The sequence below is a fragment of the Pongo pygmaeus genome, chromosome 13 (genome assembly GCF_028885625.2).
Source record: "Pongo pygmaeus isolate AG05252 chromosome 13, NHGRI_mPonPyg2-v2.0_pri, whole genome shotgun sequence".
Taxonomy (NCBI): domain Eukaryota; kingdom Metazoa; phylum Chordata; class Mammalia; order Primates; family Hominidae; genus Pongo; species Pongo pygmaeus.
The window spans coordinates 127,560,531-127,588,348 of NC_072386.2; the positions used below are offsets into that span (position 1 = coordinate 127,560,531).

The 27,818-nt window shown below is 54.9% G+C and overlaps 2 protein-coding genes, 1 long non-coding RNA gene and 3 pseudogenes across 4 annotated transcripts in view; 4 read left to right on the forward strand and 2 right to left on the reverse strand.

The window, feature by feature from the left end:
- The first annotated feature begins 540 nt into the window (after positions 1-540).
- Positions 541-12,154, forward strand: CCDC183 (coiled-coil domain containing 183). The gene is made up of 14 exons (XM_054502366.2): positions 541-1,183; positions 3,815-3,936; positions 4,406-4,483; positions 4,699-4,866; positions 5,086-5,190; positions 7,372-7,494; positions 8,875-9,000; positions 9,124-9,178; positions 9,711-9,811; positions 10,491-10,651; positions 10,917-11,085; positions 11,170-11,280; positions 11,384-11,480; positions 11,985-12,154. The coding sequence occupies exons 1-14, from the start codon at positions 1,114-1,116 to the stop codon at positions 12,101-12,103; spliced, it is 1,605 nt and encodes a 534-aa protein (XP_054358341.1). The 5' UTR covers positions 541-1,113; the 3' UTR covers positions 12,104-12,154.
- LOC134737936 (uncharacterized) lies at positions 5,338-10,544 on the reverse strand. Its single transcript, XR_010123400.1, has 3 exons — positions 10,463-10,544; positions 6,852-9,997; positions 5,338-5,704 (listed from the first exon to the last, which is right to left on the reverse strand). It is a non-coding gene; the product is annotated as an uncharacterized LOC134737936 (long non-coding RNA).
- A 121-nt stretch (positions 12,155-12,275) lies between the features above and the next one.
- The window catches only part of RABL6 (RAB, member RAS oncogene family like 6), a 31,820-nt gene continuing 16,277 nt past the window's right edge, over positions 12,276-27,818 (forward strand). The window contains exons 1-2 of one of the 2 annotated variants that reach the window (XM_054502363.2): positions 12,276-12,737; positions 26,626-26,760. In XM_054502363.2, coding sequence (XP_054358338.1) covers positions 12,608-12,737; positions 26,626-26,760 — 265 coding nt within the window. In that variant the 5' untranslated portion in view covers positions 12,276-12,607. The remainder of the gene's footprint in view (positions 12,738-26,625; positions 26,761-27,818) is intronic. The other variant, XM_054502362.2, reaches the window with a different exon arrangement.
- Positions 13,651-26,755, forward strand: LOC129044453 (iron-sulfur cluster assembly 1 homolog, mitochondrial-like; annotated as a pseudogene).
- On the forward strand, positions 17,108-20,617 carry LOC134737983 (uncharacterized; annotated as a pseudogene).
- Positions 18,426-25,592, reverse strand: LOC129044418 (nucleolin-like; annotated as a pseudogene).

Genomic DNA, 27,818 nt, shown 5'->3' on the forward strand with positions numbered 1-27,818 from the left:
AAGCCTCCAGGCTGCTGTTCACACCCCCAAGTCAGTGGCACCTTATATTTGTTTTTGTTTTTGTTTGAGATGGAGTCTTACTCTGTCATGCAGGCTGGAGTGCAGTGGTGCGATCTCAGCTCACCGCAACCTCCACCTCCTGGGTTCAAGCAATTCTCCTGCCTCGGCTTCCCAAGTAGCTGGGATCACAGGCACTCACCACCACACTGGGCTAATTTTTGTATTTTTAGTAGAAATAGGGTTTCACCATGTTGACCAGACTGGTCTCGAACTCCTGACCTCAGGTGACCCACCCACCTCAGCCTCCCAAAGTGCTGGGATTACAGGCGTGAGCCTCAGCACCTGGCCAGTGGCACCTTGTTATGGCCGCCTGAGCCTACTAAGGGCAAGGCTGGGAAAAAGTACCCCATCTCGTGTGTACCCCATCTCATGCATACCCCACAGAGTTCCAGGCTACCTGGTGCTCCAGGCACTCTCCTCTAAGGGAAGGGTGGAGAGGGTGCAGAGATGGAGAACTTACCCCTTCTGGAGTGACACATGAACCCAAGACCCAGTAATTCCCAAAGGAAAGTGGGGGTGAAGCAGGGTGGGCTCCAGGCAGCACAGAGAGGTCAGGGACAGAAGTCAGAAGAGATAAGGCGGGGGTGTCCCAAGAGCCAGGTTACCCAGGGCATGGAGTTCGGACTTGGGGCTGGAGGTGGGGGGTGAAGAGGGAGGTCCCGTAAGGCAGTATCAGAATCGTTTTGGGAGACTCGTCCTGCTGCTTCGTGGAGGACGGCTTGGGGCATGGGAGGGGCCAGGGAGGGAACCCAGTGCAGGTGTGATTGCTGCAGACCCATCACAAACCTCCCCGTCAAAGAAAGCACATCCGCCCGGCAGAGCTCCTAAGCCTCAAGCAGCTGCCAGGAGACTCACTGGAGGCCACCCCAAGGTGGCTGGGGGCAGAGTGGGGCAGGAGGCCCTGCAATTCCAGGGTTGCCCAGGCACTGAGAATCCTGGCTTTCATCATAATGGGCTGAGGTTCTGGGGACAATCTGAGCGGCGGCTCTGAGCAAGCTGTGCCCAGGGAGGCTTTGAGGTACACAGGGTCCCTCGGGGGGCCTGAGAGCAGCCATGAGGAGGCACAGTGAGACAGACGTGGAGGAGCAGACCCAGGAGCTGAAGACCATCACTCAGCTCCAGGGTGAGCCTGCACCGCTGTGACCAGTCTCCCTTTCCCGTCTGGGGGTTTCTGGGTGCACAACTTTTTGTGGGGAAAAGAGAGATCAGATTGTTACTGTCTGTGTAGAAAAGGAAGACATAAGAAACTCCATTTTGATCTGTACTAAGAAAAATTGTTTCTGCTTTGAGATGCTGTTAACCTGTAACTTTAGCCCCAACCCTGTGCTCACAGAAACATGTGCTGTATTGAATCAAAGTTTAATGCATTTAGGGCTGTGCAGGATGTGCCTTGTTAACAATTTATTTACAGGCAATATGCTTGGTAAAAGTCATCGCCATTCTCCATTCTCAATTAACCAGGGACACAGTGCATTGCAGAAAGCTGCAGGGACCTCTGCCCAAGAAAGCCTGGGTATTGTCCAAGGTTTCCCCCCACTGAGACAGCCTGAGATATGGCCTCGTGAGAAAGGAAAGATCTTACCATCCCCCAGCCCAACACCCATAAAGGGTCTGTGCTGAGAAGGAGTAGTGAAAGAGGGAGGCCTCTTTGCAGGTGAGATAAGAGGAAGGCTTCTGTCTCCTGCTCATCCCTGGGAATGGAATGTCTCAGTGTAAAGCCGACCATTCCCATTCGTTCTATTCTAAGATAGGAGAAAACCGCTCTGTGGCTAGAGGCAAGATATGCTGGCAGCAATACTGCTCTGTTACTCTTTGCTACACTGAGATGTTTGTGTAACGTGAAACATAAATCTGGCCTACGTGCACATCTGTCATAGTACCTTTCCTTGAACTTATTCATGATAAAAATTCCTTTGCTCACATGTTTCCCTGCTGACCTTCTCCCCACCTGTTGCCCTGCTACACTCCCCTCACCAAGATAGTAAAAATAATGATCAGTAAATACTGAGGGACTCAGAGACCAGGGCCGGTGCAGGTCCTCGCATGCTGAGTGTGCCAGTCCCTTGGGCCCACTGTTTTTCTCTATACTTTGTGTCTTTTCTTTTTTTTTTTTTATGAGATGGAGTCTCGCTCTGTCGCCCAGACTGGAGTGCAGTGGTGCGATCTCGGCTCACTGCAAGCTCCGCCTCCCGGGTTCACGCCATTCTCCTGCCTCAGCCTCCCGAGTAGCTGGGACTACAGGCACCCACCACCGTGCCCGGCTAATTTTTTGTATTTTCAGTAGAGACGGGGTTTCACCGTGTTAGCCAGGATGGTCTCGATCTCCTGACCTCGTGATCTGCCCACATCAGCCTCCCAAAGTGCTGGGATTACAGGCGTGAGCCATCATGCCCAGCCTCTGTGTCTTATTTCTTTTCTCAGTCTTCATCCCACCTGACGAGAAATACCTGCAGGTGTGGAGGGGCAGGCCCCCTTCACTTTTAGGGGATGTTTGTTTGGAGACGGAGTCTCGCTCTGTCATGCAGGCTGGAGTGCAGTGGCATGATCTCGGCTCACTGCAACCTCCACCTCCCGGGTTCGAGCGATTCTCCTGGCTCAGCCTCTTGATTAGCTGGGACATCAGGCATGCGCCACCACACTCAGCTGATTTTCGTATTTGTATTTTTATGTATTTATTTATTTTGAGATGGAGTCTCGCTCTGTCACCCAGGCTGGAGTGCAATGGTGCAATCTCAGCACACTGCAACCTCCACCTCCCGGGTTCAAGTGATTCTCCTGCCTCAGCCTCCCGAGTAGCTGGGATTACAGGTGCCCACGACCACGCCTGGCTAATTTTTGTATTTTTAGTAGAGACGGGGTTTCACCATCTTGGCCAGGCTGGTCTCAAACTCCTGACCTCAGGTGATCCACCCGCCTCGGCCTCCCAAAGTGCTGGGATTACAGGTGTGAGCCACTGCGCCCGGCTTATTTATTTTTTTGAGACAGTCTCATTCTGTCGTCCAGGTGGAGTGCAGTGGTGCAATCTCAGCTCACTGCAACCTCCACCTCCTGGGTTCAAACAATTCTGCCTCAGCCTCCTGAGTAGCTGGGACTACAGGCACACACCAGCACGCCCAGCTAGTTTTGTATTTTTAGTAGAGATGAGGGTTCACCATGTTGGCCAGGCTGGTCTCGAACTCCTGACCACAGGTGATCCACCTACTTCGGCCTCCCAAAGTGCTGGGATTACAGGTGTGAGCCACTGCTCCCGACCTAGGACTTTTAGTTTTAATACCAGGACAATCCAGGACATGGAGGGGAAAACAGACCCCCCCTAGTGCCCACTCCCTGACAGAGCTGGGAGAAGGGATCAAAGGGACCTGCATGGAGGGACTGAATCAGAGAGAGGGGCTTCAAGAAGACTTGTGAGCATAAGAGCAACACGGGCCCCAAAGCCAGAATGGACAGGAAAACACCCGCCTGCTTCCATGGGCAGCAGATCTGGAAGGGACCACAGGACCCTGCCATCCCTCTCCTTTGCCTCACCCTCCCCACCTGTCCACCTCCCCGCACCTGTCCACTGAGAGCCCTTCAGACAGCTGCTGCTGGGCAGTGGAGCGGTGTCCCCCAGGACAGGGCGGGAGGAGGGATCTTGGCCATGGAGGTGGCATCCCCCTGGACCCTGAGGCCTCCCTGATGCGAGCCTCCCCCAGGGGATTCCAGGCAAGGCCCTTGGCCCAATCCTGGCCACTGTGTCCCCTCCACCTGCCCACAGAGCAGTGTCGGGCACTCCAGATCCAAGGGATGAAAGAGAATACGGACCAGAACAAGGCCACGCTGGCCCTCTTGCGCAGCAACATCCGCCGTGGGGCCCAGGACTGGGCTTTGGCCAAGAAGGTGCACAAACGCCGCCCCTCCCCTCTGCCTGGGGAGCAGGGCAGGAGCTGAGTACACACACACTTGGAGGGCGGGCACCTCTTCTCCACCCCCACCCCAATCTTTCTGGATCCAGGGGGCATGTGAGGAGGGGCTCTGCTAGGACCTGTGCCCTGGGCTTCAGTCACCCCAGCATCCGGTGGGCAGGTTTCCCACCACCCAACCCGGAGGGCTTGGCATCTGTGAGCCCACATCCTGCAGCAGGGGCCCCCTCTGGCTCTCCGGCCAGCTAGGGGACACCCGGGCCCTCCTCTGCATACCCCCCCCACCACCACGTCGCCTCTGAACTTGGATGGCCATGATGGGGTCCCGCGGCTCTCTGCTCCTCGCGGGAGCAGGGATCTCGCTACTGAGCTAGCGTGGGATACAAGAGGCCCTGGGGAGAATGCCTGGAGGGTCCCGCTGTAGCTCAGCCGCCGCCGCTCCGCAGTATGACCAGTGGACCATCTCCAAGGCCTGCGGGAAAAACTTGCCTTTGCGACTGGCGCACTGCCGCAGCACCATGGAGGTAACCAGGCAGGAGGGGCCTCGAGACCCAACCCTCCCTACCCCTGCCAGCACCCCCCCCCCCACTAGATGTTGCAGAGCCGACGAGGGACGGAGCAGGTGCCCAGCCCCAGGTTCCCTGTGGGGCTGCCACGAGCCTCCACCCGCCCGCCTGCTGGCGGGCTCCATGACGGCCCCTTACGCAACCACGAGCGGGCGGTGCCCTTCCCGACCCAGGTGGTGCGGGAGAAGCTGCGCAAGTACGTCTTCGACCGCGTGAACATGCACAACCTACTGATCCACCTGGTGCGGCGGCGCGGGAAGAAGCTGGAGAGCATGCAGCTGGAGCTGGCCAGCCTGCGGAGCCAGCCAGACGCCAGCAAGGAGGAGCTGCGGTTGCTGCAGGTGGAGAGGCGGGGCTGGGAGGGCGGGGCGGAGTCCACTGGGGCAGGACTCACGGGAGGGGCGGAGCCACCGGGGGGCGGGACTCGCGGGTCCACTGGGGAGGGCTCACGGGAGGGGCGGGGCTAAGAGAGCACGACCCCCCTCCGGAGAAAGCCCAGCCCCGACACCTCCGGGTGGCCGGTCCCCACGCCCTCTCACTGCGCCCTCGGTCCGCCCCAGATCATCCGCCAGCTGGAGAATAACATCGAGAAGACAATGGTCAAGATCATCACCAGCCAGAACATCCACCTGCTGTATCTGGATCTGCTGGATTATCTGAAGACAGTGAGCCCAGCGGTCCGGGAAGGGCGGGGGTCCGGGGCTGGGATCTGGGAGGGGCGGGAGCGTCCTGGGGCGGAGCCGCCCCGCACCCGCCAGGGAGAGGGAGCTCTGCCTGACCACCGGCTACGCAGGACGCCGAGGCATGTGGAAAACGTTTTTTTAAACTTCATTTTTGGCTATTCCAAAAAAGCATATCGCGAAGTATATCAGAACTCTTTGGACTTTCTTGCACGTATTAAATGATTTAGTATCGTTTGTATCTTCCCTGTCATTTTCCCATTGCCTGGGCCTCTGAGAGTCAGAGACAGGTCCTGCACCCTCAGAAAGTCCTTGCACCTTTGAGGGTCGGCTGGGCCTTGTAAGCAGGGCTTGCTGCCGTCCCAGCCAGCCCACCAGCCCTGCTCCCTGCAGACGAGGCCAAAGGCAGCCAGCAGTCCGATTGTGAGGAAAGACCCCTTCATGGAAGGCTGAGCACCGCCCCTCGGGCTGCCACAAAGCAGAATCTGCTCCAGATGGGCTGTAGATGGGGAGGGAGAGCACAGGAGGTGCTAAGAGGAGCAACCTGTGGATGGGGCGGAGAGCCAGCTGGAAACATCCTCACCCTAAGACTGGGCAAAGGGGAGTTCTGGAGAGCCATGCTCCGGGAAGGTGACAGCATGGAAGTGCTTTAGGAGAGTGGTGGACGGGGGCTGCATCGCAGCTCTTTCCTGCTGCGGTCCCAGCCCAGGTGGCTCTCAGCTCCGTCCTCTGCTTGTCCCTCTTGCCTTGGCCCCTGGTCCTATTGGCTCACCTGGAAGCCCTGCCCCTCTATCCTTCCTGGGCCCACCCCTCTCCCCACCCCTGTCCATGCCCCTCCTTCACTGGGTGCTTTCTGTCTGCCTGGTAGCGCCTTCTTCTGTTTAGAACATACACACTTAAAAATCAATTATTCCCGGCATGGGCATGGTGGCTCACGCCTGTAATCCCAGCACTTTGGGAGGCCAAGGCAGGCAGATCACTTGAAATCAGGAGTTCTAGACCAGCCTGGCCAACATGGTGAAACCTCATCTCTACTAAAAATACAAAAATTAGCCTGGCATGGTGGTGCCTGCCTGTAATCCCAGCTACTCGGGAGGCTGAGGCACGAGAATCACTTGAACCCAGAAGGCGGACGTTGCTGTGAGCCGAGATCGCACCATTGCACTCCAGCCTGGGTGATAGAGCGAGATTCAATCTCAGAACAAAGGAAAAAACAAACAAACAATAATTCCCATAGTCATCCGTATTTTTTAAAATGAAGATTCTACACTTGTAGTTTTGTTTTTTTGTTTGTTTTGTTTTTTGAGATGGAGTTTCACACTGTTGCCCCAGCTGGTGTGCAGTGGTGAGATCTCGGCTCACTGCAATCTCCACCTCCCGGGATCAAGCGATTCTCCTGCCTCAGCCTCCCGAGTAGCTAGAATTACAGGCGCCCACTACCACGCCCGGCTAATTTTTTTGTATTTTTAGTAGAGATAGGGTTTCACTATGTTGGCCAGGCTGGTCTCTTAACTCCTGACCTCATGATCTGCCTGCCTCCGGCCTCCCAGTGTTGGGATTACAGGCGTGAGCCACCGCGCCTGGCTTATACTTGTAGTTACTAAAAACAAACTACTATAGCAAAGCTATCCTGAGCACGTATGTACCTGGTTCTGGGCTAAATAATTCCTTTTACACTCTCAATTCATCCTCACGGCAACCTTCTGAACGAGCCATCATCCTACAAATGGGAACACTGAGAGAAGTTAGTAACTTTCCCAATGTCACACAGCCAAGCTAGCTGGCCAGAAGCTGCCTTGGCCTTGAATCCTGACTTTCTGACCCAAGCCCATGTCTTGAGCCCCTCTGTTTCACTTCAAAGTAAAGCTGCCCCCAAACCTCCCTGGGTTTCAGAGTCAGCCTTTTCTGCAGAGCATTTCATCACAAACTCTCTCAGTCTCTCTGGGTTGTTGGACCCTAGGTGGTGGAAGAGTCCACCAGGCCAGCACTGTCCACTCCCTGTGAAACACCTTTCATCAGCTTTGTGCCCAACAGGGAGTGGGGGAGGTGGTTTGGGCCACAGAGCAGAACCTATCACTGTTCTCAGGGCTCTTAGTCGGGGGACAAAAGCTGGGGACAACTGCAGCCCACTCTGTAGGCGCCACAAGAGAACCCCATTCAACACAGGTGCTGGCAGGATATCCCATCGAGCTGGACAAGCTGCAGAACCTCGTGGTCAGCTACTGCTCAGAGCTGTCGGATATGAAGATCATGTCCCAAGACGCCATGATGATTACGGATGAGGTCAAGGTGAGCTCAGGGCCCAGGGCTGGGGGCCCTCCAGGGCTGGCCCTCCTGGATCTTCAGATGAGGTCAAGGTGAGCTCAGGGCCCAGGGCTGGGGGCCCCGCAGGGCTGGCTCTCTTGCATCTTCGGATGAGGTCAAGGTGAGCTCAGGGCCCAGGGCTGGGGGCCCTCCAGGGCTGGCTCTCTTGTGTCTTCCTGGCCAGGGTCTCTCAGGAGACCCCCATGCCCACACTGCCTACAATCCCTGGAAGGATCCAGTGGCCAGCCCGGCCAGTGTGCTCTGCTCGCCCACTGGACAGAGCGGGTCCCATCCAGCACAGGAGCCATGAAGTAGACGAGAGGGAGAGAATTGGCCGGGCCAGGGCAGGGGTCACCTATTCACCCAGTCTGTGCCAAGGTCCCTGCAAGGCTCTGGGGATACAGCAGGGACCAGGACAGGCAGACCCTGTCCTCCTGAAGTGGGTGGCACTCATCCAATAGTCCATGAAGAAATGCCACACAGCCCCTGAGCCAGCTTGGCAGAGAGAGGTGGGGTGGCAGATGGCTTTCCAGGAAGACAGTGCTTCAGCTGGGCTGAGGGAGTGAACCCGCAAAGGTCAGGTGTGGCCAGGGCTAGGAAGGAGGAGCTACAACTTGGGAAAAGGCCCTGGGCCGGGAGGGCTGTGATACATGGAACACCGTGTGGCCAGGGCAGTGAAGGCTGCAGAGGCACAGGCCCCAGGAGTCCATGGAGGCGGCTGGGCTGGGGGCCCAAGGACTGACCTGGAGCCCTGGGATGAGGTAGAGGGAAGATGTGACCAGGTCTGTGCTTCAGAAAGGGTGTGCTCAGGCTGCGGGGACTGGAAGGTGCCAGGGCAGAAGCGCTGATCACCTGGGCATGCCCAGGGTGGAGAAGGGGTGGCCAGGAGCAATGGAGCCGAGAACTCCTCAAGAAGCAGCCCCACTAAGCGCTGGCAACGAGAGTGGCGAGGGTGAGAGCAGTGTCTGGGGTGTGTGAGCAGGGGTGGACAGATGACGGTTTTAGCTACCCAAGGGCACGCTGGAAGAGGCCAGGTTTTGGGGAAGAGGATGAATCTGTCTTCAGGCAGGCTGAATGCACTTCCGTGAGTTCTAGGTGGACCTGGCCAGGAGGCAGTTGGGGGCCAGGGGCTGGAGGGGAGCAGAGCGTCTGGGCTGGCAGATGCTCTGAGAGACATGGGCAAGGAGGGCCCTGAGCTGAGAGGGCATGGGCATGAGTGGTTTAGGAAAAGGGTGTGGCCAGTGGCCGGGGATGCAGTTCCAAAGTCTACTAAGGTGAACATGGCCAACTGCTCGCTGGCTTTAGTGCCATTAGGGGCCTTGTTGAGACAGCTCCCCAACTCTGTGCCCACCCACGTGTCCCCAGAGGAACATGAGGCAAAGGGAGGCGTCCTTCATCGAGGAGCGCCGGGCAAGGGAGAACCGGCTCAACCAGCAGAAGAAGCTGATCGACAAGATCCACACGAAAGAGACCAGCGAAAAGTACCGCCGGGTAAGCCCCAGGCCAGGGCCTGGCCAGCTGCCCGTCCCCACAACAGGTGGGTGGACACAGGCTCAGGGCCACCACTCCCTGCAAAGGATGTCTCATCCCTTCCCCGCCCCCACCTCCCATCAGGGCCAGATGGACTTGGACTTCCCCTCGAACCTGATGAGCATGGAGACCCTGAAATGTAAGCGCTCAGCTCCCCACCTGCCTCCCAGCCAGGGTCCCAAGGAGAGGTTGGCACTGGCTTGGGCCAACGGATCAGGTCACTCTGAGGCCAGGTGTGACATGCGGTCGCCAGGGGGAAGGGAAAGGCAGGTCCCTGCCTCTCCCTCCAGAGGCTGAGAGCCTGCAGCCAAATGTGGCCTCAGAGATGCTGGTCCCAGCACCCAAGGGCCCTGCACCAAGGGCCCAGTCCCCAGTGACTCTGCAGAGGATAAGCATCCTGACCCCTAAGCTGCCTCTGAGAAGCACCACCGGGCCCACTGTGCCGCGCCACTCACTCCGGGTCCACCTCTGCTCTGGGGCTGCCTGGGGCGTCCCTGCAGGGCTGGGCTGAGGAGGGAGCAGGTGGGCGGGGCGGCAGGCACCTCTGAAGGATGCCTGTGTCTTGGGTGGCCTCCCCAGCAGCTGGGCAGGTACAGAGGTGTCCGACAGCCTTACACAGAGCCCCTGAGCCATCCCTGCATGCTGACTGCCCCTCCCCTCTGCTCTGCCAGTGAGGAGAAAAGAGACCTCCACAGCAGAAATGGAATACCAGGCGGGTGTGACTGCTGTGGTGGAGAAGGTCAAGAGTGCTGTACGGTGCTCTCACGTCTGGGTAATGCCCCTGGCGCTCTGGGAGCATGGCAGGAGGGTGGCTGAGACTCTCACATCTGGGTAATGCCCCTGGTGCTCCCAGAGAATGGCAGGAGGGTGGCTGAGCCTCTCACGTCTGGGTAATGCTCCCTGGCACTCCCGGAGCATGGCAGGAGGGTGGCTGAGCTGGGCTGGGGTCTGAGGCGCTCTGAAATGGATACACAAAGTGGCAACTCCCTCGGCCGCCCCAAATCCTTTTATCTTAATCCCATCTGCGTATCTGCGTTTATTATTATTAGGCCTTGAGCTCCCAACCACTGCCCTGACACAAGCTTGTCCACTGTCAGACAAGTGACTCAAGTGACACAATGTCCTTCAGTGATGATCTCCTTATCTCTACATGGGGTTATCTACTCTCTCTGCCTGCCATTAGGGTCGTGTGCAATGACATCCACAAAGCGCTTCACCCCTGCTAAGTGTGGAAGTGCACACCTGTGGTCCCAGCTACTCAGGAGGCTGAGGTGGGAGGATGGCTTGAGTCTGGGAGGTTGAGGCTGCAGTGAGCTGTGATCGCACTTGTGAATGAGTGCAGAGAAAGTGCACTAGCCTCTGGGAGGGGCCCAGAAGAAACCAGTTCTGTGAAGCCCCCTCTGCCCACCTTCCTGGCCCACACCTGCTTCTCTCTCCCCCGGACTGGCCAGGACATCGCTGGCCGCTTCCTGGCCCAGAAGAACACGGAGGAGAACCTGGAGCTGCAGATGGAGGAGTGTGAGGAGCGGCGGGTGCAGCTGAAGGCCCTGGTGAAGCAGCTGGAGCTGGAGGAGGCCGTGCTCAAGTTCCGCCAGAAGCCTAGCTCCATCAGGTGCCCCGGGCTTCCGGGGCTGCGGGCCACCCACCCCAGTCTCACGAAGGCCCCGGGCTGCAGCCAGGCTGGGAGCTGGGAGTGCACCCACTGCCAACAAGCCTGTGTGTCCCACAGAGGGGCCAGGGGACTCCACTTGCACACATCTGAGCTTCTGAGTCCCTGATTCTAGCACAGCACCCGACTCAGGACTGGGCTCCTGGGTGGCCCACCATGGCCCTTGGGCCTGTGCCCCTCACTGCTGTGTCCCTATTGCCTTCTGCAGCTTCAAGTCCATTGAGAAGAAGATGACAGACATGCTAGAAGAGGAAGAAGAGAGGCTCCAGCTCGCGCACAGCAACATGACCAAGGGCCAGAAGCTGCTGCTGACCATCCAGATGGGCATCGACAACCTCTATGTCCGGCTGATGGGCATTACCTTGCCTGCGACCCAGGTACCGGGAGTGAGGCGGAGCTGTCACACACCAGGTCCCTGGGCAGGGCCAGAGGGGAGATGAGACCCTCCTCCCGGCTTACAGAGAGAAGTGGTGCTCTCCGACACCCTCGATTTGAACAGCAAGCTGGCGTATTGCGAGGGGAAGCTCACGTACCTGGCTGACAGAGTGCAGATGGTGTCCAGGACCGAAGAGGTAGCCCCGGGCTGGGAGGAACCTGCACAGCCCACGTCCCCTCAAAGCTGACAGACCCCCGGTTCAGAGTGTCTGCACGGCTGAAGGGGGCTTTGCCCTGCAGGGCTACACAAAGGTGAGGGACGCCCTGGAGTCCTCGACTCTGAAGGAGAAGTACAACACCAGGATCAGCTTTGAGGACCGGGAGGAGGATATGATCGGTACAGGCCCCGGAACTGGGACCCGGGCTGCAGGCGGGTGGCTGGAACAGAGGTCGGGGTGGCGCCGGCTCCCATCCCACCGGGACATCCTGGAGGGACAGCGGGGCTACAGGGTGCATCAGTTGTACCTGCAAGACTTTAATTGATGGAGGTGACTTAGTGATGCCATGGGGCGGCTAAAGCCACTGAAATACCTTGTTAATTTCTCCGAAAGGAGGAGGCATGCCATGCCAGACAGGCCCGGAGGAGAGGCACCAGGGCTGGAGCAGGGAGGAGCGCGGGGAAGGCCTGGGCCGGAGCTTCCACTGGGGTTTCTGCGGGAAAGGCTAGGCAGGGCAGCGTGAGCCGCTGAGGATGGGCTGGGCTGAGTCTCCCGGCACGCTGGGGCTGTCCCTGGGGCAAGGCACCTGGCCCGGGTCGGTGGAGGGCGGGGGTGAGAGGCGGGTCGGGCGGCTGCGCCTAGGTGGGCTGGCCCCGTGTGCTAGCCGCCGCCTCCGCCCGCAGACACCTTCCAGTTCGCCGACATGGACCACAGCTACGTCCCTTCGCGCGCCGAGATCAAGAGGCAGGCGCAGCGGCTAATCGAGGGGAAGCTCAAGGCGGCCAAGAAAAAGAAGAAGTAGCCCCGCCGCCCCGCTCCCTGCTTTGTTACACAAATAAACATTTTTCCAGGACTGCTGCGGACGCTGGGGCGACCGGGGTATCGGAGAGAAGCACGGGGCACGCAGGATCGGGGGAGGTTCTGCGCAAGTAGGCAGCCAGGGCTGGGAACTGCGCGCCAGAACCGCGTGCGCATGCGCCGGCCGCGCGCGCCGCGGCCCACGGCCCTCGCGGCGCCCCGTAGCCGCGCGCCCCTCGCGTCCCGCCGAGCCGGCGCCAAGATGGCGGCACTGACGCCTAGAGAGCGGCCGCGCCGGAGGCAGCGGGGGTCGGAGCGGAGCAGTCGCGGCTGAGGTTCCCGAGTCGCCGCTCGAGGCTGCGCTCCGCCGCCGGGACCCCGGCCTCTGGCCGCGCCGGCTCCGGCCTCCGGGGGGCCGGGGCCGCCGGGACATGGTGCGAGTCGCACCCCTTCCCCGCCGCCGCTGAGCTCGCCGGCCGCGCCCGGGTTGGGACGTCCGAGCGAGAAGATGTTTTCCGCCCTGAAGAAGCTGGTGGGGTCGGACCAGGCCCCGGGCCGGGACAAGAACATCCCCGCCGGGCTGCAGTCCATGAACCAGGCGTTGCAGAGGCGTTTCGCCAAGGGGGTGCAGTACAACAGTGAGTGCGGCGGGCCGGGGGGCGCGGGAGCGCCGCGCGGGTCTCGGAGCCCAGGCCCGGGGCGCCGCGCGGTGGTGGGTGTCGGTCTCGCCTGCTTGCCCGTTGTGGGGTGCGCTGGGCCCGCCGGGCGCTCCGGGAGCGGGGACGCGGGCCAGGGGACGCGAGGAGAGGCCGGGCCAGGCCCGAGTCCTCGCGGCCCCAGAGCCGCGGGTCGTTTCCCGGCCGCGCTCGCCTGCCGCGTGTCGCTTCCGCCACGCTGTGCAGTGGAGCGGGTCGACGGCGCCGGGGGTGATTACATAACGCCAAGCAGGGCCCGCCGGCCCGGGGCGCCGCGCCCCCGAGGCTCCACGGTGCCCAGCCCCGGGCACCACTCACCTGCAGGAGGTGCGGGGAACCCAGCCGGCCTTGGCGCTTTCAGCGGGATTTTTCTTTGTTGACTTCGTACTGAGTTTGAAGACAGAATATTAGCTACGCCACACATTCTCGCCTTTTTTTTTTTTTTTTTTTTAAGAAGCGTTTGTAAGAGACGTATCTAGAAAAGCTCCAGAAGGTACGGGCTGACTTGCGACTGTAGGAGACATCGCATTTCTCGTAGGAAGGAGGAGTCATTTACGGACTCCTGAGTGCCTGGGACGCTCCATTCCTTTGTTATAAGTTATGTAAATTGTCCTCGAGCTCTTATGAGTTTTTCCATTTTGCGGGCTCTTTCCCAGTAGTTTTTGAAAGCTTTTATGTGTTTCCCTGTTTTGACATTGCTTCCCTCTTAGCCATTTCCGTATGTTTCTATGAGGTTTTAGGACGCTACGCCTATCCAATTTTTTGGTCACTTTAAGGGGAGCCTTAGAGTCTCCGTGATATTTTCATGGTAATGTAGGATTTTAAGAACTAATGATCAGAAAGACTCTTGTGCAGGTTTAAAAGCAAGTTCATGAATTCGCCTGCCGTGTGCACGGAGAGAAGCCGTAGTTCCTGGGGCTGGAGCTAGTCCAGGAGGACAGTGAAGATGTCGCCTTCCTTAGTCCCCCGGCCTGTGAGCAAGAGGAAGCTGCAGACCACTCGGGCCGCCCTCACCCTAACACCTTCAGCAGTAAGCAAGATAAAACAACTTCTTAAAGATAAGTCTGAGCATCTAGGTATGAAAGTTGGTGTCCAGGCCGGCCACGGTGGCTCATGCCTGTAATTCCAGCACTTTGGGAGGCCGAGGCGGGCAGATCACGAGGTCAGGAGTTCGAGACCAGCCTGGCCAACATAGTGAAACACCGTCTCTACTAAAAGTACAAAAAAAAAATTTTTTAAAAAAGAAAGTTGATGTCCGAACTAAGGGCCGTATTGCCCTTTCTTATAGTCTAGAACATACGACGACAAAGAAGATTTTGATGAAGTTCAAATTGGAGTCAGAGTGCTCATCAGAAAGAAAGCGCAGCCAACACGTTTAGTTACAGAAACGGATTATGTTGAAGACAAATTATCCATTGCGTTTGTGTTCAGTAACCCAAGCATCAAAGGAACTTGTGGCTGGGGAGAAGGCTTGACTATTTGAAATCTTAGGACTCCTCTGGCCAGGAGCTCCCAGACTCCTGTGGAAGCCTGGGGGCTCGCTGAAGAAGTCACGTGACTGGAACGTGCTAAATGCGTGGCTGTCTGGTAAGGAAAATAAAGTGGTGTATTTTGAATAAAAATAAAAGCTCATTTTAAATGTATTATAATTGAAACTTTATACATAGCTGGCATTCGGAGAAGAGAATATTGAGTCAAAATACTGAGTTTACGCAGGTTTTTAGACTCTGCATTTGGATCCTTTATTTAATTTTATTGCTTACAGTATTGGCTAAGCTCAGTATTAGTTCCTGGGAAATCAGGCCTGGACCTGGAAACTGTTCACCTTCTGAAAAGGCTCCCCGAGGGTCCTGGGCGAGGTCCATCTCATGCACCAGGACCACCCCTGTGTGGTCCTGGGCGAGTGTGACTAAAAACGGCAATGGGGTCCTTCCAGAGGAGAAAAGCCAGTCTCCAGTACTTGGAGAACAGGTTATGATCTCCTAGAACTGAATGAAAGGTGGTGAGACAGAGAAATTTGGATTTGTACCTAAATTACATTTTAGAAAGATGTTGTCTTTATAGTTGAATAACATGCAATTTTAAAACTTTTGAGTTTCTGTGTTAGAATAGAAAGTTTCTAGTATTTCTTTTCTTTTCTTTTTTTTTTTGAGACAGAGTTTTGCGTTTCGCCGTGTCACCCAGGCTGGAGTGCAGTGGCATGATCTCGGCTCACTGCAAGCTCCTCCTTCCGGGTTCACACCATTCTCCTGCTTCAGCCTCCCGAGTAGCTGGGACTACAGGCACTGGCCACCACGCCTGGCTAATTTTTTGTATTTTTAGTAGAGACAGGATTTCACCGTGTTAGCCAGGATGGTCTCGATCTCCTGACCTCGTGATCTGCCCGCCTCAGCCTCTCAAAGTGCTGGGATTACAGGCATGAGCCACCATGCCCAGCTTTCTGGTATTTATTTTCTCAAATATTTTACAGAGCGTAACAGACCAGCAATGTGATCAAGACAGAGTAGAGGGTTTTGGGGGTGAGAGTTTCTGGGAACTGCTGCGGGTTTCCAGGAGTCTGGGCTCTCCTCCTGGGCCCTGCATTTGCCCGGAGTTGCTAGTGGTCCCGGCAGAGTCGCAGGACACCCATTGGTTTTAGAATAAAAACTCGAGTGAGACATTGGACCATAGTTGATGAAAAAGTCAAACTCTGTCAAATATTTGAAGAGATTTATTTTTGAGCTGAATATGAGTGACCATGGCCTGTGACACAGCCCTCAGGTGACCCTGAGGACATGTGCCCAAGGTGGAGGGCACAGCTTGGTTTTATACATTTTAGACATGAGACAGTAATCAAATACATTTAAGGTATATGTTGATTTGGTCCACAAAGGCGGGACAACTTGAAGTGGGGGCTTCCAGGTCAGAGGTAGTTTAAAAAAATTGTGGTTTTTTGCCGGGCGCGGTGGCTCATGCCTGTAATCTCAGCACATTGAGGGGCCGAGGCAGGTGGACAACCTGAGGTCAGGAGTTCAAGACCAGCCTGGCCAACATGTTGAAACCCCGTCTCTACTAAAACTATAAAAATTAACCGGGTGTGATGGTGGGTGCCTGTAATCCCAGCTACTCAGGAGGCTGAGGCGGGAGAATCGCTTGAGCCCAAGTGGCAGAAGTTACAGTGAGCCGAGATTGTGCCACTGCACTCCAGTCTGGGTGACAGAGTCAGACTCTGTCTCCAAAAAAAAAAAAAAAATTGCACCACCACACCCACCTAATTTTGGTATTTTTTAGAGAGACAGGGTTTCACCACGTTGCCCAGCTGGGCTCAAACCCCTCTACTCAAGCAGTCTGAACCCCTTGGCCTCCCAAAGTGCTGGGATTACAGGCGTGAGCCACCGCATCTGGCCAGATTATGTTTCTTATCAGACTTAAAGTCAGTGTTTATGTTAAATGCTGGTGAGCTTTTCCTGAATTCCAGAAGGGAGGAGGCCACAATGAGGCCTGTCTGACTCGCCTCTTTCCATAATGGCCTGAACCAGTCTTTCAGATGAAATTTGGACGGCCCTGGCCTAGAAGAGGAAGTCCATTCAGATGGTTGGCAGGCCTCGGGATTTTAATTTTGGTTTACACAATTTTGAAATTATTTGCATATAAAGTTATTAGGAAAATTTTTTGAAATTATTTGGAAGAAAGACTGTTGCCTGAGTTGGTCTGTCCCTTTCTACTGTGATTGGACACAAGATATCAGTTGTATTTGGTGCAGAATTTTTCTGTGGAGTTGCTCCTGAGTGAGCATTATTGTGCAGCTCTGATACTGGCATGGCCCAGGAGCTCGGACAACCAGAGTCCTCTCCAGGTAGACATTGGTGCGAATTTAGAAATGGGACTTAGCAGGCCGGGCACGGTGGCTCACACCTGTAATCCCAGCACTTTGGGAGGCTGAGGTGGGCGGATTACATGAGGTCAGGAGTTCAAGACCAACCTGGCCAACATGATGAAACTCATCTCTACTAAAAATACGAAAATTGGCTGGTGTAGTGGCGTATGCCTGTAATCCCAGCTACTCGGGAGGCTGAGGCAGGAGAATTGCTTGAACCTGGGAGGCAGAGGTTGCCGTGAGCCAAGATCACACCACTGCACTCCAGTCTGGGCGACAGAGTGAGACTTCGTCTTAAAAAAAAAGAAAAGAAAGAAAAGTTTATATGAATATCCAGTCAAAACCAGCAAGGAAGGTATTACCCTTGAAATGGTGTCTACAAATTTCCAAGGAGACCACAGGACTGTAGACTGTCTTGGAATGTTCTCAGAAAGCTCTGTCATTGATCAGGTAATGGAATAAAAACCCCAGCATCCTTTCTTTCAAATGGGAGAGGGAAAGACAAAGGGACAGAAGCTGTTCAAACTTTGTCTTCTTTCCTTGTGGCTTGTGGTCACCTCTGCCTCCCCAGAAGCTGCCTCGCCCACCAAAGCCTTCCTGGCTTCTGCCACCGCCTCATCCTCCAAAGCTTCCTCTACCTCCATCACAACCCCAAAGCCACCTTCACCCTTAGGTTTGGCCCAGTCCAAGTTACCTTTGTTTCCCTCAATTTCACCATCTTCCGCCGCCGCCTTGGCGCCTTTGGCATCCTCCTCACTGTTGACATCGACAGAGCCAAAGCCTTTGGAGCATCCGGTTTCCTGGTTGGTGACTACCCTTGCCCAGCAAAGCTGTCGAATGACTAAAGTCTCTTCGGTGGTGTCCTCAGACAGGCCTTTGACAGACAGTTTTAGATGGCTGGCTCCTGGCATCAGGTGATCCTTGCAACTCCAGCCTGATCGCTCTGCCCCTAGTTTCCCTTTTATTACAGGAATTTAAAGCTTCTTTATCATCTTCAAATGAAGCAAACTGTAAGTGCATGCCCACCGTTTAGATTTGCCATTTTGGTTGTGGGGCACTTTGATAAAAGTTGCCTTGTCTCAGATCCTTTCTGAAGAGTTTCTTCTGTTGCACTGTAGGAGAGATTGCTTCAACCGGAGTTTTTGATTCACCACTCCAAGTGGTCTCTGTGGTCTTGATTTAGACCTCTCCATGATAGTGCAGGGAAATAGATCGGCCATCGATCTCTGTTCCCTGCGTTTCTTCAGAAGTTTTCTCTGCATTAGCTTCTGTCTTAACCTCAATATAAGCAGTCCCTTTACTCTTCCCATCCTTGCTGACTAATCCGATCTCCACAGCATCTTCAAACACTTTTTTTTGTTTTTTGAGCCAGAGTCTCGCTTTGTTGCCCAGGCTGGAGCGCAGTGGCGTGATCTCAGCTCACTGCAAGCTCCGCCTCCCAGGTTTGCGCCATTTTCCTGCCTCAGCCTCCCGAGTAGCTGGGACTACAGGCGCCCGCCACCACACCCGGCTAATTTTTTGTATTTTTAGTAGAGACGGGGTTTCACTGTGTTAGCCAGGATGGTCTCGATCTCCTGACCTCATGATCCGCCCGCCCTGGCCTCCCAAAGTGCTGGGATTACAGGCATGAGCCACTGCACCCAGCCAAAACACTTGTAATTCATCCTGAGTGACTTTGTAAGGGAGATTTGTAGCCAAAAGTATTCTCACATCTTGCTCTTTCTTACTGTCTTTTCCTTTTGGTTTCTCTAGTTTAATTTCATTGCCAAAGTCTTTCAAACCAGCGAGTTCCAAGGCTCTTTGCAGGTCTTCAGCAGCTTCAAAATCCACATAGTCACATTTCCTTGTCATACCCATTCTGACATCCACAACAGCAAGATCATTTTTAGCAAAAATATCACAGATACTAGTTTTTGTTTTTGTTTCTTTTTTGAGACAGGGTCTTGCACTGTTACCCAGGCTAGAGTGCAATGGCGCTCACTGCAGCTTCCACCTCCCGGGTTCAAGTGATTCTCCTGCCTCAGCCTCCCCAGTAGCTGGGACTACAGGCATGCACCACTATGCCCGGCTAATTTTTGTATTTTTAGTAGAGATGGGGTTTCACTATGTTGGCCAGGCTGGTCTCAAACTCCTGACCTTGTGATCTGCCCACCTCAGCCTCCCAAAGTGCTGGGATTACAGGCGTGAGCCACCAGGCCTGGCCCATGGATACTAGTTTTTAACTCAGGAGCAGACTTGTTAAAGTTCAGGTTTCCAACAAAGATTGAAAGACGTTCCAGCCTGGCCAACATGGTGAAACCCCGTCTCTACTAAAAATACAAAAATTAGCCGGGTGGTAGTGGTACATGCCTGTAATCCCAGCTACTCAGGAGGCTGAGGCAGGAGAATCACTTGAGCCTGGGAGGTGAAGGTTGCAGTGAGCCGAGATCGCGCTGCTGCAGTGCAACCTGGGCGAGAGAGTGAGACCCTGTCTTAAAAAAAAAAAAAAAAAAGGCACAGTTAGTTCTGTGCTTCTCACTGTCTGCTGTTTCTTGGCTTCAGAAGCTGCTGTTTGGTCATTTCCTTCCTTTTCCAGGTGCTTCTTTGACAGACCCTTCCTCCTCTTCATCATCTTCATCACTTCATCCTCTTCATCATCGTCACCCTCGTCCTTGTCCTCATCATCCTCTTCATCTTCATTCTCAGCCATCCTCTTGGCTTTCACAGGACCAGCTTTTGTAGAAGCTTTCCTTCTTTTGGCTGATGCTGTTTCCATAGCTGCTGCTTCAGAGCCATCTTCCTCAGCATCATCCTCATCCCCTGAGGCAGGGGCACCCGCTGCTGCCTTCATCACTGTTGGTTCAGAGTCATCCTCCTCCTCATAGTTGTCTTCCTTCTTGGTGTTCTTGCCGTTCTTTGCCCCCTTGGCTGGGGTGCCCCCTTCTTGCCAGGAGCTGCTGCCAATGCTTCGCCTGGTATGGCTCCCTTCTTGGCAGGTGTGGCGACTGCTTTGCCTGGAGTGACAGACAGTTGCTTTCTTGGTGGGTGTGGCACCTGCAGCCTTTTTTGTTGGGGAAACTGCCACCTTCTTGGCTGGGGTTGCAGCAGCCTTCTTGCCTTTCTTAGGTGTGACAGCCTCTTCTCCACAACTGTCATCTTCTTCATCTTCTGACATTTCCTCCTCTTCACTTCCTCTTTCTGCCTCCTTTGGGGGAGCAGCCATTTTCTTGGGGTCACCTTGGTTTTTACCTGCCTCGACACCAAGTAGTCTGAAGCCGCTGAGGATGGGAAATCTTTGCAGGATGCAGAGTGGGAGAGGAGCAAGGTGTAGTTGACACCAGCTGCAACACAGGCTGTCGGGGTGGGGAGGCGGCTGGGCCCTTTAGTGGGCCCAGTAGGAGATGCTGCTGGCACCGTGAGAGGGCCTGGTTAGGAGTTAAACCTTCATGCATCTGAGATAAATCATAAGCTCTTCTTGGTATGAAAATGTAAGAAAATTATTCCATATTTTGCAGGAAAGCTGCAGGAATGTGAAGGAGTTAAATTGAATCAGGGTAAGAAAGGCTCAGGGCCTCAAATAGAGCTCTGTGTTTTCTGCATTGTATCTTCTAAAAGAAGCTTAGAACAGAGGTCGTGTTCACATCCCGTTTAGTAAAAGAGCAGGTTTACCATGAGGGTAAGTACAGGGCTTCTTAGCGTTTCTTGGATGAATCCTAAAGGTTTTCCAGGAGAATCACTTAGTCAGCTTATTTCAGCCAACATTTAAGATTCTGAAATTAAGCAGAAAAAAGAAAACAAAACCCAAGATAAGGGACCAGCAGGAGAAAAAAAAGATTCTGAAATTGATTTTATTTTTATTTTATTTTATTTTTTTGATATAGGGTCTTGCTCTTTCGCCTGAACTGGAGTGCAGTGGTGCAATCTTGACTCACTGCAGCCTTCACCTCCCTGGCTCAAGCAATTCTCCCACCTCAGCCTCCTGAGTAGCTGGGACTACAGGTGCACGCCGCCATGCCTGGCTGAGTTTTGTGGTTTTTGTAGAGACAGTGTTTCACCATGTTGTCCAGGCTGGTCTCAAACTCCTGGGCCCAAGCGATCCACCTGCCTTGGCCTCCCAAAGTGCTGGAATTACAGGAGAGAGCCACTGTGACCAGCCTAACTTTTTAACTTAAAAGTAGAGGTTAAGTTGGGCATGGTGCCTCACTCCTGTAATCCCAGCAGTTTGGGAGGCCGAGGTGGGTGGATCGCTTGAGGTCAGGAGTTTGAGACCAGCTTGGCCAACGTGGCAAAACCCTGTCTCTACTAAAAATAACAAAAATTAGCTGAGTGTGGTGGGCACATGCCTGTAATCCCAGCTACTCAGGAGGCGAAGGCAGGAGAATTGCTTTAGCCTGGGAGGTGGAGGTTGCAGTGGGTCGAGATTGCACCACTGCACTCCAACCTAGGTGACAGAGTGAGACTCTGTCTCAAAAAAAAAAAGGGGGGGGTGTTAATTTTTTAAAATAATTAAATCAGATTATTTTACTTGCCTTATTTTTGATGTTACAGGATTTCTTGTAATTAGCTTTTTTAAAAAAGAATTTGTGGCCATGTAGTAGGTGTGTATATGGGTAATTAGCTTTTAAAAGGAGTAAATTTCATTTCAAGGGAGAGAAAATAAGACTCTTCGTTCTCAAAATCTGAAAATAGAAAACAAACGTATGTTAAAATTGATAAAGTTGTAAAAGGAAGCAACCTTAAGACTAGTCAAGACTGTATGCCCATGATATGTGCAATTATTATGACAATTATAAATAAAACAATACAAAAAACCATGAGTAGACAATTCATGTTTGAAAAAGAAACAATGAAAACCTCTAGAAATGAAAAAACATAGTCATTAACAGTTAAATCAGTCAGCACACAGGAGAAGCAGCACTAACTTAGCTGAAGAGAGGAGCAGTGTCGGGAAGAGATGTGCGGCCCAGGGAGGAGGCGATGCCAGCCCATGTCCAGTACAAGTTCCAGAAGGAGAAGAGAGCAGGAAAGGAGAAAGGGAAGACTGAGGACTTTCCAGAGTTCATGAAATACAGGAAACTCCAAGAAGTCCAGAGTTTAAAAACATCCACAGCTAGATACATCATTGGAAATTTTCAAAACATTAAAAAGTAAACATCTTAGATGCAACCAGAACAAAACGACTTCCCTGAGAGGAACATGTGGTGAACCGGTGACCAGCTCACAGCAAACCTGTGGCTGTGGGGAGGCCGACGTGGGCTGTTGGGGGGGCGGGGGGGTGCCGACGTGGGCCGTGGGGGGGCCGACGTGAGCTGAGGTCTGTCTGATGAGCACTTGAGAGCCATGTGACTGGCTCCACTTCGGCCGAAGCTTGAGGCTCACTGTGCAAAGGTTCTTGTAGAAATAAATACTGAAGGTTATTCTTCAGAGAGGTGGAGTTGAGCTTGAAACACAGGAGTGGGATTCAAAAAGCAAAGGGGGCCGGGTGCTGGCTCACATTTCTAATCCCAGCACTTTGGGAGGCCGAGGCAGGCGGATCACTTGAGGTCCAGCCTGGCCAACATGATGAAACCCTGTCTCTACTGAAAATACAAAAATTAGCCGGGCGTGAAGGCAGGCGCCTGTAATCCCAGCTACTCAGGAGGGTGATGCACAAGAATCGCGTGAACCCAGGAGGCAGAAGTTGGAATGAGCTGAGATCACGCCACTGCACTCCAGCCTGGGCAACAGAGCAAGACTCCGTCTCAAAAAAAAAAAAAAAAAAAGGGCCAGGCGCGGTGGCTCACGCCTGTAATCCCAGCACTTTGGGAGGCCGAGGCGGGCGGATCATGAGGTCAGGAGATCTAGACCATCCTGGCTAACACGGTGAAACCCCGTCTCTACTAAAAATACAAAAAATTAGCTGGGGGAGGGGCGAGGGAACCAGAGCTGGAACTAAAAATCATAAAATAACATGGCAGCAGCAGTTGTCAGTAAACAGAACTCACCAGCTCGAAAGAATGTGAGATTCAAGGGATTTTTTTTTCTTTAATTTGGCTATGTGGTGTATAAGAGACACATCCAAAACATAATGGTGTCGAAAGGCTGAAAGTTAGGAGGTGGAAAGAAGACACTAGGTAAGCATTAACCACAAGAAAGCTGCTCTAGCTATAGTCTTAGTGTCACAGCTACAGTGATGCCATATGCAGAATATACTTCAAGATGAAAGAGAGCGGGTAGAAATGTGAAGGGTTACTGCAGGCTCAGAGAAAGTCTTTGGACCTGAAGGCTCGAGGAACATTGATTAAAGTGGACCATCCTCACGGGTGCTGTGGCTTACACCTGTAATCCCAGCACTTTGGGAGGCTGAGGCAGGAGGATTGCTTGAGCCCAGGAGGTCGAGACCAGCTTGGGCAAAAAGCAAGACTCCGTCTCTAAGAAAAAAGTAGTAAAAAAACTAGGCCTGGGGTGGTGGCTCACATCTGTAATCCTAGCACTTTGGGAGGCCAAGGTGGGCGGATTGCCTGAGTTCAGGAGTTTGAGACCAGCCCGGGCAAAATGGTGAACCCCCATCTCTACTGAAATACAGAAAATTAGGCATGGCGGCGTGCACCTGTAGTCCCAGCTACTTGGGAGGCTGAGACAGGAGAATCGTTTGAATCCAGTAGGTGGAGGTTGCAGTGAGCCGAGATCACACCACTGCACTCCAGCCTGTGCGACAGAGTGAGACTCCGTCTTCAAAAAAAAAAAAAAAAAAATTAGCTGGCAGATATCTGTAGTCTGAGCTACTTAGGAGGCTAAGGTGGGATCACTTGAGCCCAGGAGATTGAGGCTGCAGTGAGCTAGGATGGTGCCACTGTGCTGGCTCTAGCCTGGGTGACATTGAGAACCTGTTTGTAAAAATAATATATATATATTTTTTGAGATGGTTCTGCTCTGTTGCCCAGGCTGGAGTGCAGTGGTGTGATCTCGGCTCACTGCAACCTCCACCTCCTGGGGTTAAGCAATTCTCCTGCCTCAGCTTCCCGAGTAGCTGGGATTACAGGTGCCCACCACCACACCTGGCTAATTTTGTATTTTTAGTAGACACAGGGTTTCTCCATGTTGTCCAGGCTGGTCTCAAACTCCTGACCTCAGGTGATCCGCCCGCCTCGGCCTCCCAAAGTGCTGGGATTAGAGGCGTGAGCCACCGTGCCTGGCCAATAATAATTTTTAAAAAGCAAAAATAAAATCAAAGGAAGGTTTAGAAAATAAAGGGAAAACCTCACAGCAAAATGACAGGTGGTAAATGATAAGAAAAAAATAGAGGCTGAATGTGGGTGTTGCAGTATCCGAATAATATAAATTACGAAAAGAGAAAAATATCAATGGAAATTCAAGGAAAAGTGCGGCCAAGACGTCCTTCAGTAGATGAATGGATAAACTCCGTGCATCCAGATGGTGGAACATTATTTAGTCCTGAAAAGATGTTCTCAAGCCGTGGAGAGGCCTGCATGAGCCTTAAGTGCGTATCGCTGAGTGAGAGAAATTATTCTGTGTGACCCCAACTCTCCGACATTCTGCAGAAGCCAAACTGTGGCCAGATCCCTGGAATGAGCTCCCCACGTTCATGAGAGCAGGTTTCCGGCAGTGGCATTGGGAGGCTTCGTTAACATTGATTCTTGTGCTTGTCTACCTTGTTTAGGTTCCTTGCAAAGAGCATGTGCCATTTTTACAAAATGAAGTGGGCTCTGTCCCGTAGGGTTGAGGAGCCGAGATGCGGGGACCAAGGGACGTTAGCGCGTTTGTTCTGGCCGCGGGAAAACGGGCGGTCGCTGTGACCGTCTCTCCGCTCTCCGCGTTGCTAACGCCCCACCCCGGGAAAGACCCGGAGACGGGACCACCGCATGTGGAAGTCACCGGGAAGCACAGCCCGCGGGCCGCCTGAGCGGGGCCGGGGCGGGGAGGCGGGGCCGCCGCTCAGGCCGTGGGCCTCGGGGCCGCGGGACGGACGTGGATGGCGCCGCCGTTCTCTCGCGGGCCCGGCGAGGCTGTGCGTGCGCGGCCCGGGCAGTCCGTGCGAGCCCGGGCTGCTGCTCATCGAGGGGGACGGCGGCCGCCTGGCTGAGCCCAGAGCTGTGGGCGGCGCCCGGGTTCCTGCCTCGGGCCGGAGGAGGGAGGGCGCCGCGGCCCGTCTCTGGCCCTCCCGGCTGCGCTGAGCGCCTGCGGCTCCGCTTGGGGCTGCCGTGCTCTCCACAGGCCGGGCCGCCGGGCTGGAGGGCGCTGCAGGCGGCCTCTGTTCTCCAAGTTCTCCGCGGGAGAGGGAGGGGAACGAGGGCCCAGCCTTCCGCGGGGTGGGCTCGGCCGGGAGGAGTGCGGCCGCCACCGAGGCCGTGAGGGCTCCCGGGTCCCCTCTGGAGGTTTTGCCGCAGGGCTGGCCGGCACGAGATCTGACCAGAGGCGTCGAAAGTTGGCGCCTTGAGGTACCTAGGATGGGCGAGGAAAGGAATAAGCTTCAGGGGAGAAGAAATGATTGTGGAAACAGGTGCCTTGAGGTAGGAGGAGGCGGGGGGACTGGGCCCGGAGAGAGGAGCCGGGTGGGCGCAGAACAGCCCGGGGCCCCTCAGAGCTTCGAGGCCGCGCGCCCTCTGCGTTGGGAGCTTGGGGTCCCCCTGACAGAAAACCTGGGGGGGACGCTGCGGGAGTGAGAGGAGCCTGCAGACATGACACAAGATGGGGGAGCGGGCGGGAGACCTGAGACCCGGGGAAGCGGGAGGAGCCTGCAGACCTGCTCCTTGGTTTCCTCCGCTGCCCACCAACCCGGCTCCCTTCCCGACACCTTCCCTGGCTCTCCCCTCGTGGAAGCGCGGGGACGGCCAGGGCTTCTGCTCTCCCCCGTGCCTGTGGTGAGTTCACCGAGGCCTATGTGAGAAGCTCTCGGGGTCTGCGCAGGTCCGGGGGCAGCTGTCTCCGTGCTGTCTGCTGCCTCCGCACAGCTTCTCGGGCATTCTCGATCCTGTTCTCCTTCCAACACCTCCGCGGGCTGTCTGTTCTTAGCCCAGTCTGGTACCGGGTCCATCCCCATCTCCACCCGTTCTCAGCCACCTCCCGCCTTTGCTAACCTCGTGCTCCCCTCCCAGCTGCCCTCCCTCCCCCGTCACCTTTTCAAAACAAGCTGGGCAGTGGCCTCTCCGACCCAGCCCCGGAGCAAGCAGGCCCAGGCCCGGGGCTACCCGGCACACACGAGTTGTGCGTGAGCTGGGATGCAGGCCCCGCGTTCTGCAGAATTGTGCACTGAAGACGCCAGGGCTCGCAGTGGCTCACGCCTGTAATCCTAGCACTTTGGGAGGCCAAGGCGGGCGGATCACGGGGTTAGGAGATCGAGACCATCCTGGCTAACACGGTGAAACCCCATCTGTACTAAAAATATGAAAAATTAGCCGGGCGTGGTGGCGGGTGCCTGTAGTCCCAGCTACTCGGGAGGCTGAGGCAAGAGAATGGCGTGAACCCGGGAGGCGGAGTTTGCAGTGAGCCGAGATAGCACCACTGCACTCCAGCCTGGGCGAAAGAGCGAGACTCCGTCTCAAAAAAAAAAAAAAAAACTCCAGGGCTGCAGAAAACCTGGTTAGGAGCAATCCGCAGAAGCCTGGGGTGCTGTGGAGAGCTCCTCAGGTGGCGGGCCCTGACCCTGAGGGTCACCAGGGGTCCCAGGGGTGGGCTCTAGGGCAGAACCACATCCTCCAAGTAGAAAGCCTGACCTGGCTTGTGGCCTCCAGCAGCCCAGGAGGACCCCCAGCTGCCCCTTGGGCCCCGGTCCCCGTTGATGCTCTGCGTGCCGCCAGGTGCCCTCCTGATGGGAGAGCTTGCCATGGTACCCACCCATCGTCTTCCTCCCCTACCTGCCGGTCACCTGGGTCTGATTCTAGCAAGAAAGATAAAACAGGTGGCAACAGAACCGGCTCTCTTTGTAGTTGCTCTTAAAGCTGCAGCTTGGATTCAGTTCGTTTAATTTGCCTTTTCTTTTTCTCTTCGCATCCCCAGTGAAGATAGTGATCCGGGGAGACAGGAACACGGGCAAGACAGCGCTGTGGCACCGCCTGCAGGGCCGGCCGTTCGTGGAGGAGTACATCCCCACGCAGGAGATCCAGGTCACCAGCATCCACTGGAGTTACAAGAGTAAGTGTGGTGGGCGCCCCAGGGGGTTCGGGCTCCAGGCTTCCCCTTCCTCGGCCCTGGTTCCTGGGAGATGCATTCCCCAGAGGGGGTCTCCCCAAAGAGTTTTTGTCTGTGAGGGACCCTGCTGGCGTGGGGGTCCTGGTGTGAACTGTGGGGCTCTTTTGGGGTGGATCACCCTGCTGCCTGAGTGAGCTTCATGAAGCCCCACTGACCTGGGAGGCTCAGCTTGGGGCAGTGTGGCCGCAGGTGAGTGGGCACGCGGGCGCCTGGGGGGCTGAAAGGAGGTGCATTCCGAGGAGCATTCCCTTGCCTGCACCCTCTTGGTGCACATGGTATTTTTTCTTGGGCCCCAGCCCAACATGTTCTCCACCACCAGAAACAGTAATAAGACCTTTGAGCCTTGCCCTTGCCGAAAGTTTGTGTCACTAAAAGGTTCAGTGAGGTGGGCTTGATGGTGGGATAGACTCCTCCCCGCCCAGGTCTCAATTGGGTGTGGATGGGCTGGGGCCTGGGTAGATGCGGGAAGGTTGGGGAGGTGACGGCTGTGGCAAGGCTCATGCTGTGGGAGGCAGAGCAGCTGCCCTGTGTGTTCAGAATCCTGATAGCAAAAAGCCTTGGGGCTGGTTTTTTTGTTTGTTCGTTTGTTTTTTGGTTTGGTGTTTTTTTTGTTTTTGTTTTTGTTTTTTTGAGACAGAGTCTCACTCTGTCGCCCAGGCTGGAGTGCAGTGGCGAGATCTCGGCTCACTGGAACCTCCGCCTCCCGGGTTCAAGCAGTTCTCTGCCTCAGCCTCCTGAGTAGCTGGGATTACAGGCGCCCGCCACCACACCCAGCTAATCTTTTGTATTTTTAGTAGAGACGGGGTTTCACCATCTTGGCCATTGGCCAGGCTAGCCTTGAACTCCTGACCACGTGATTCACCCACCTTGGGCTCCCAAAGTGCTGGGATTACAGGCGTGAGCCACTACTCCCAGCCAGGGCTGTTTTAAACACCATTCCTTTTCACTGCAAAAAAAAAAAAACCTAGTGGGTTACTAGTGGGAGGCAAAGATGAGTTTCA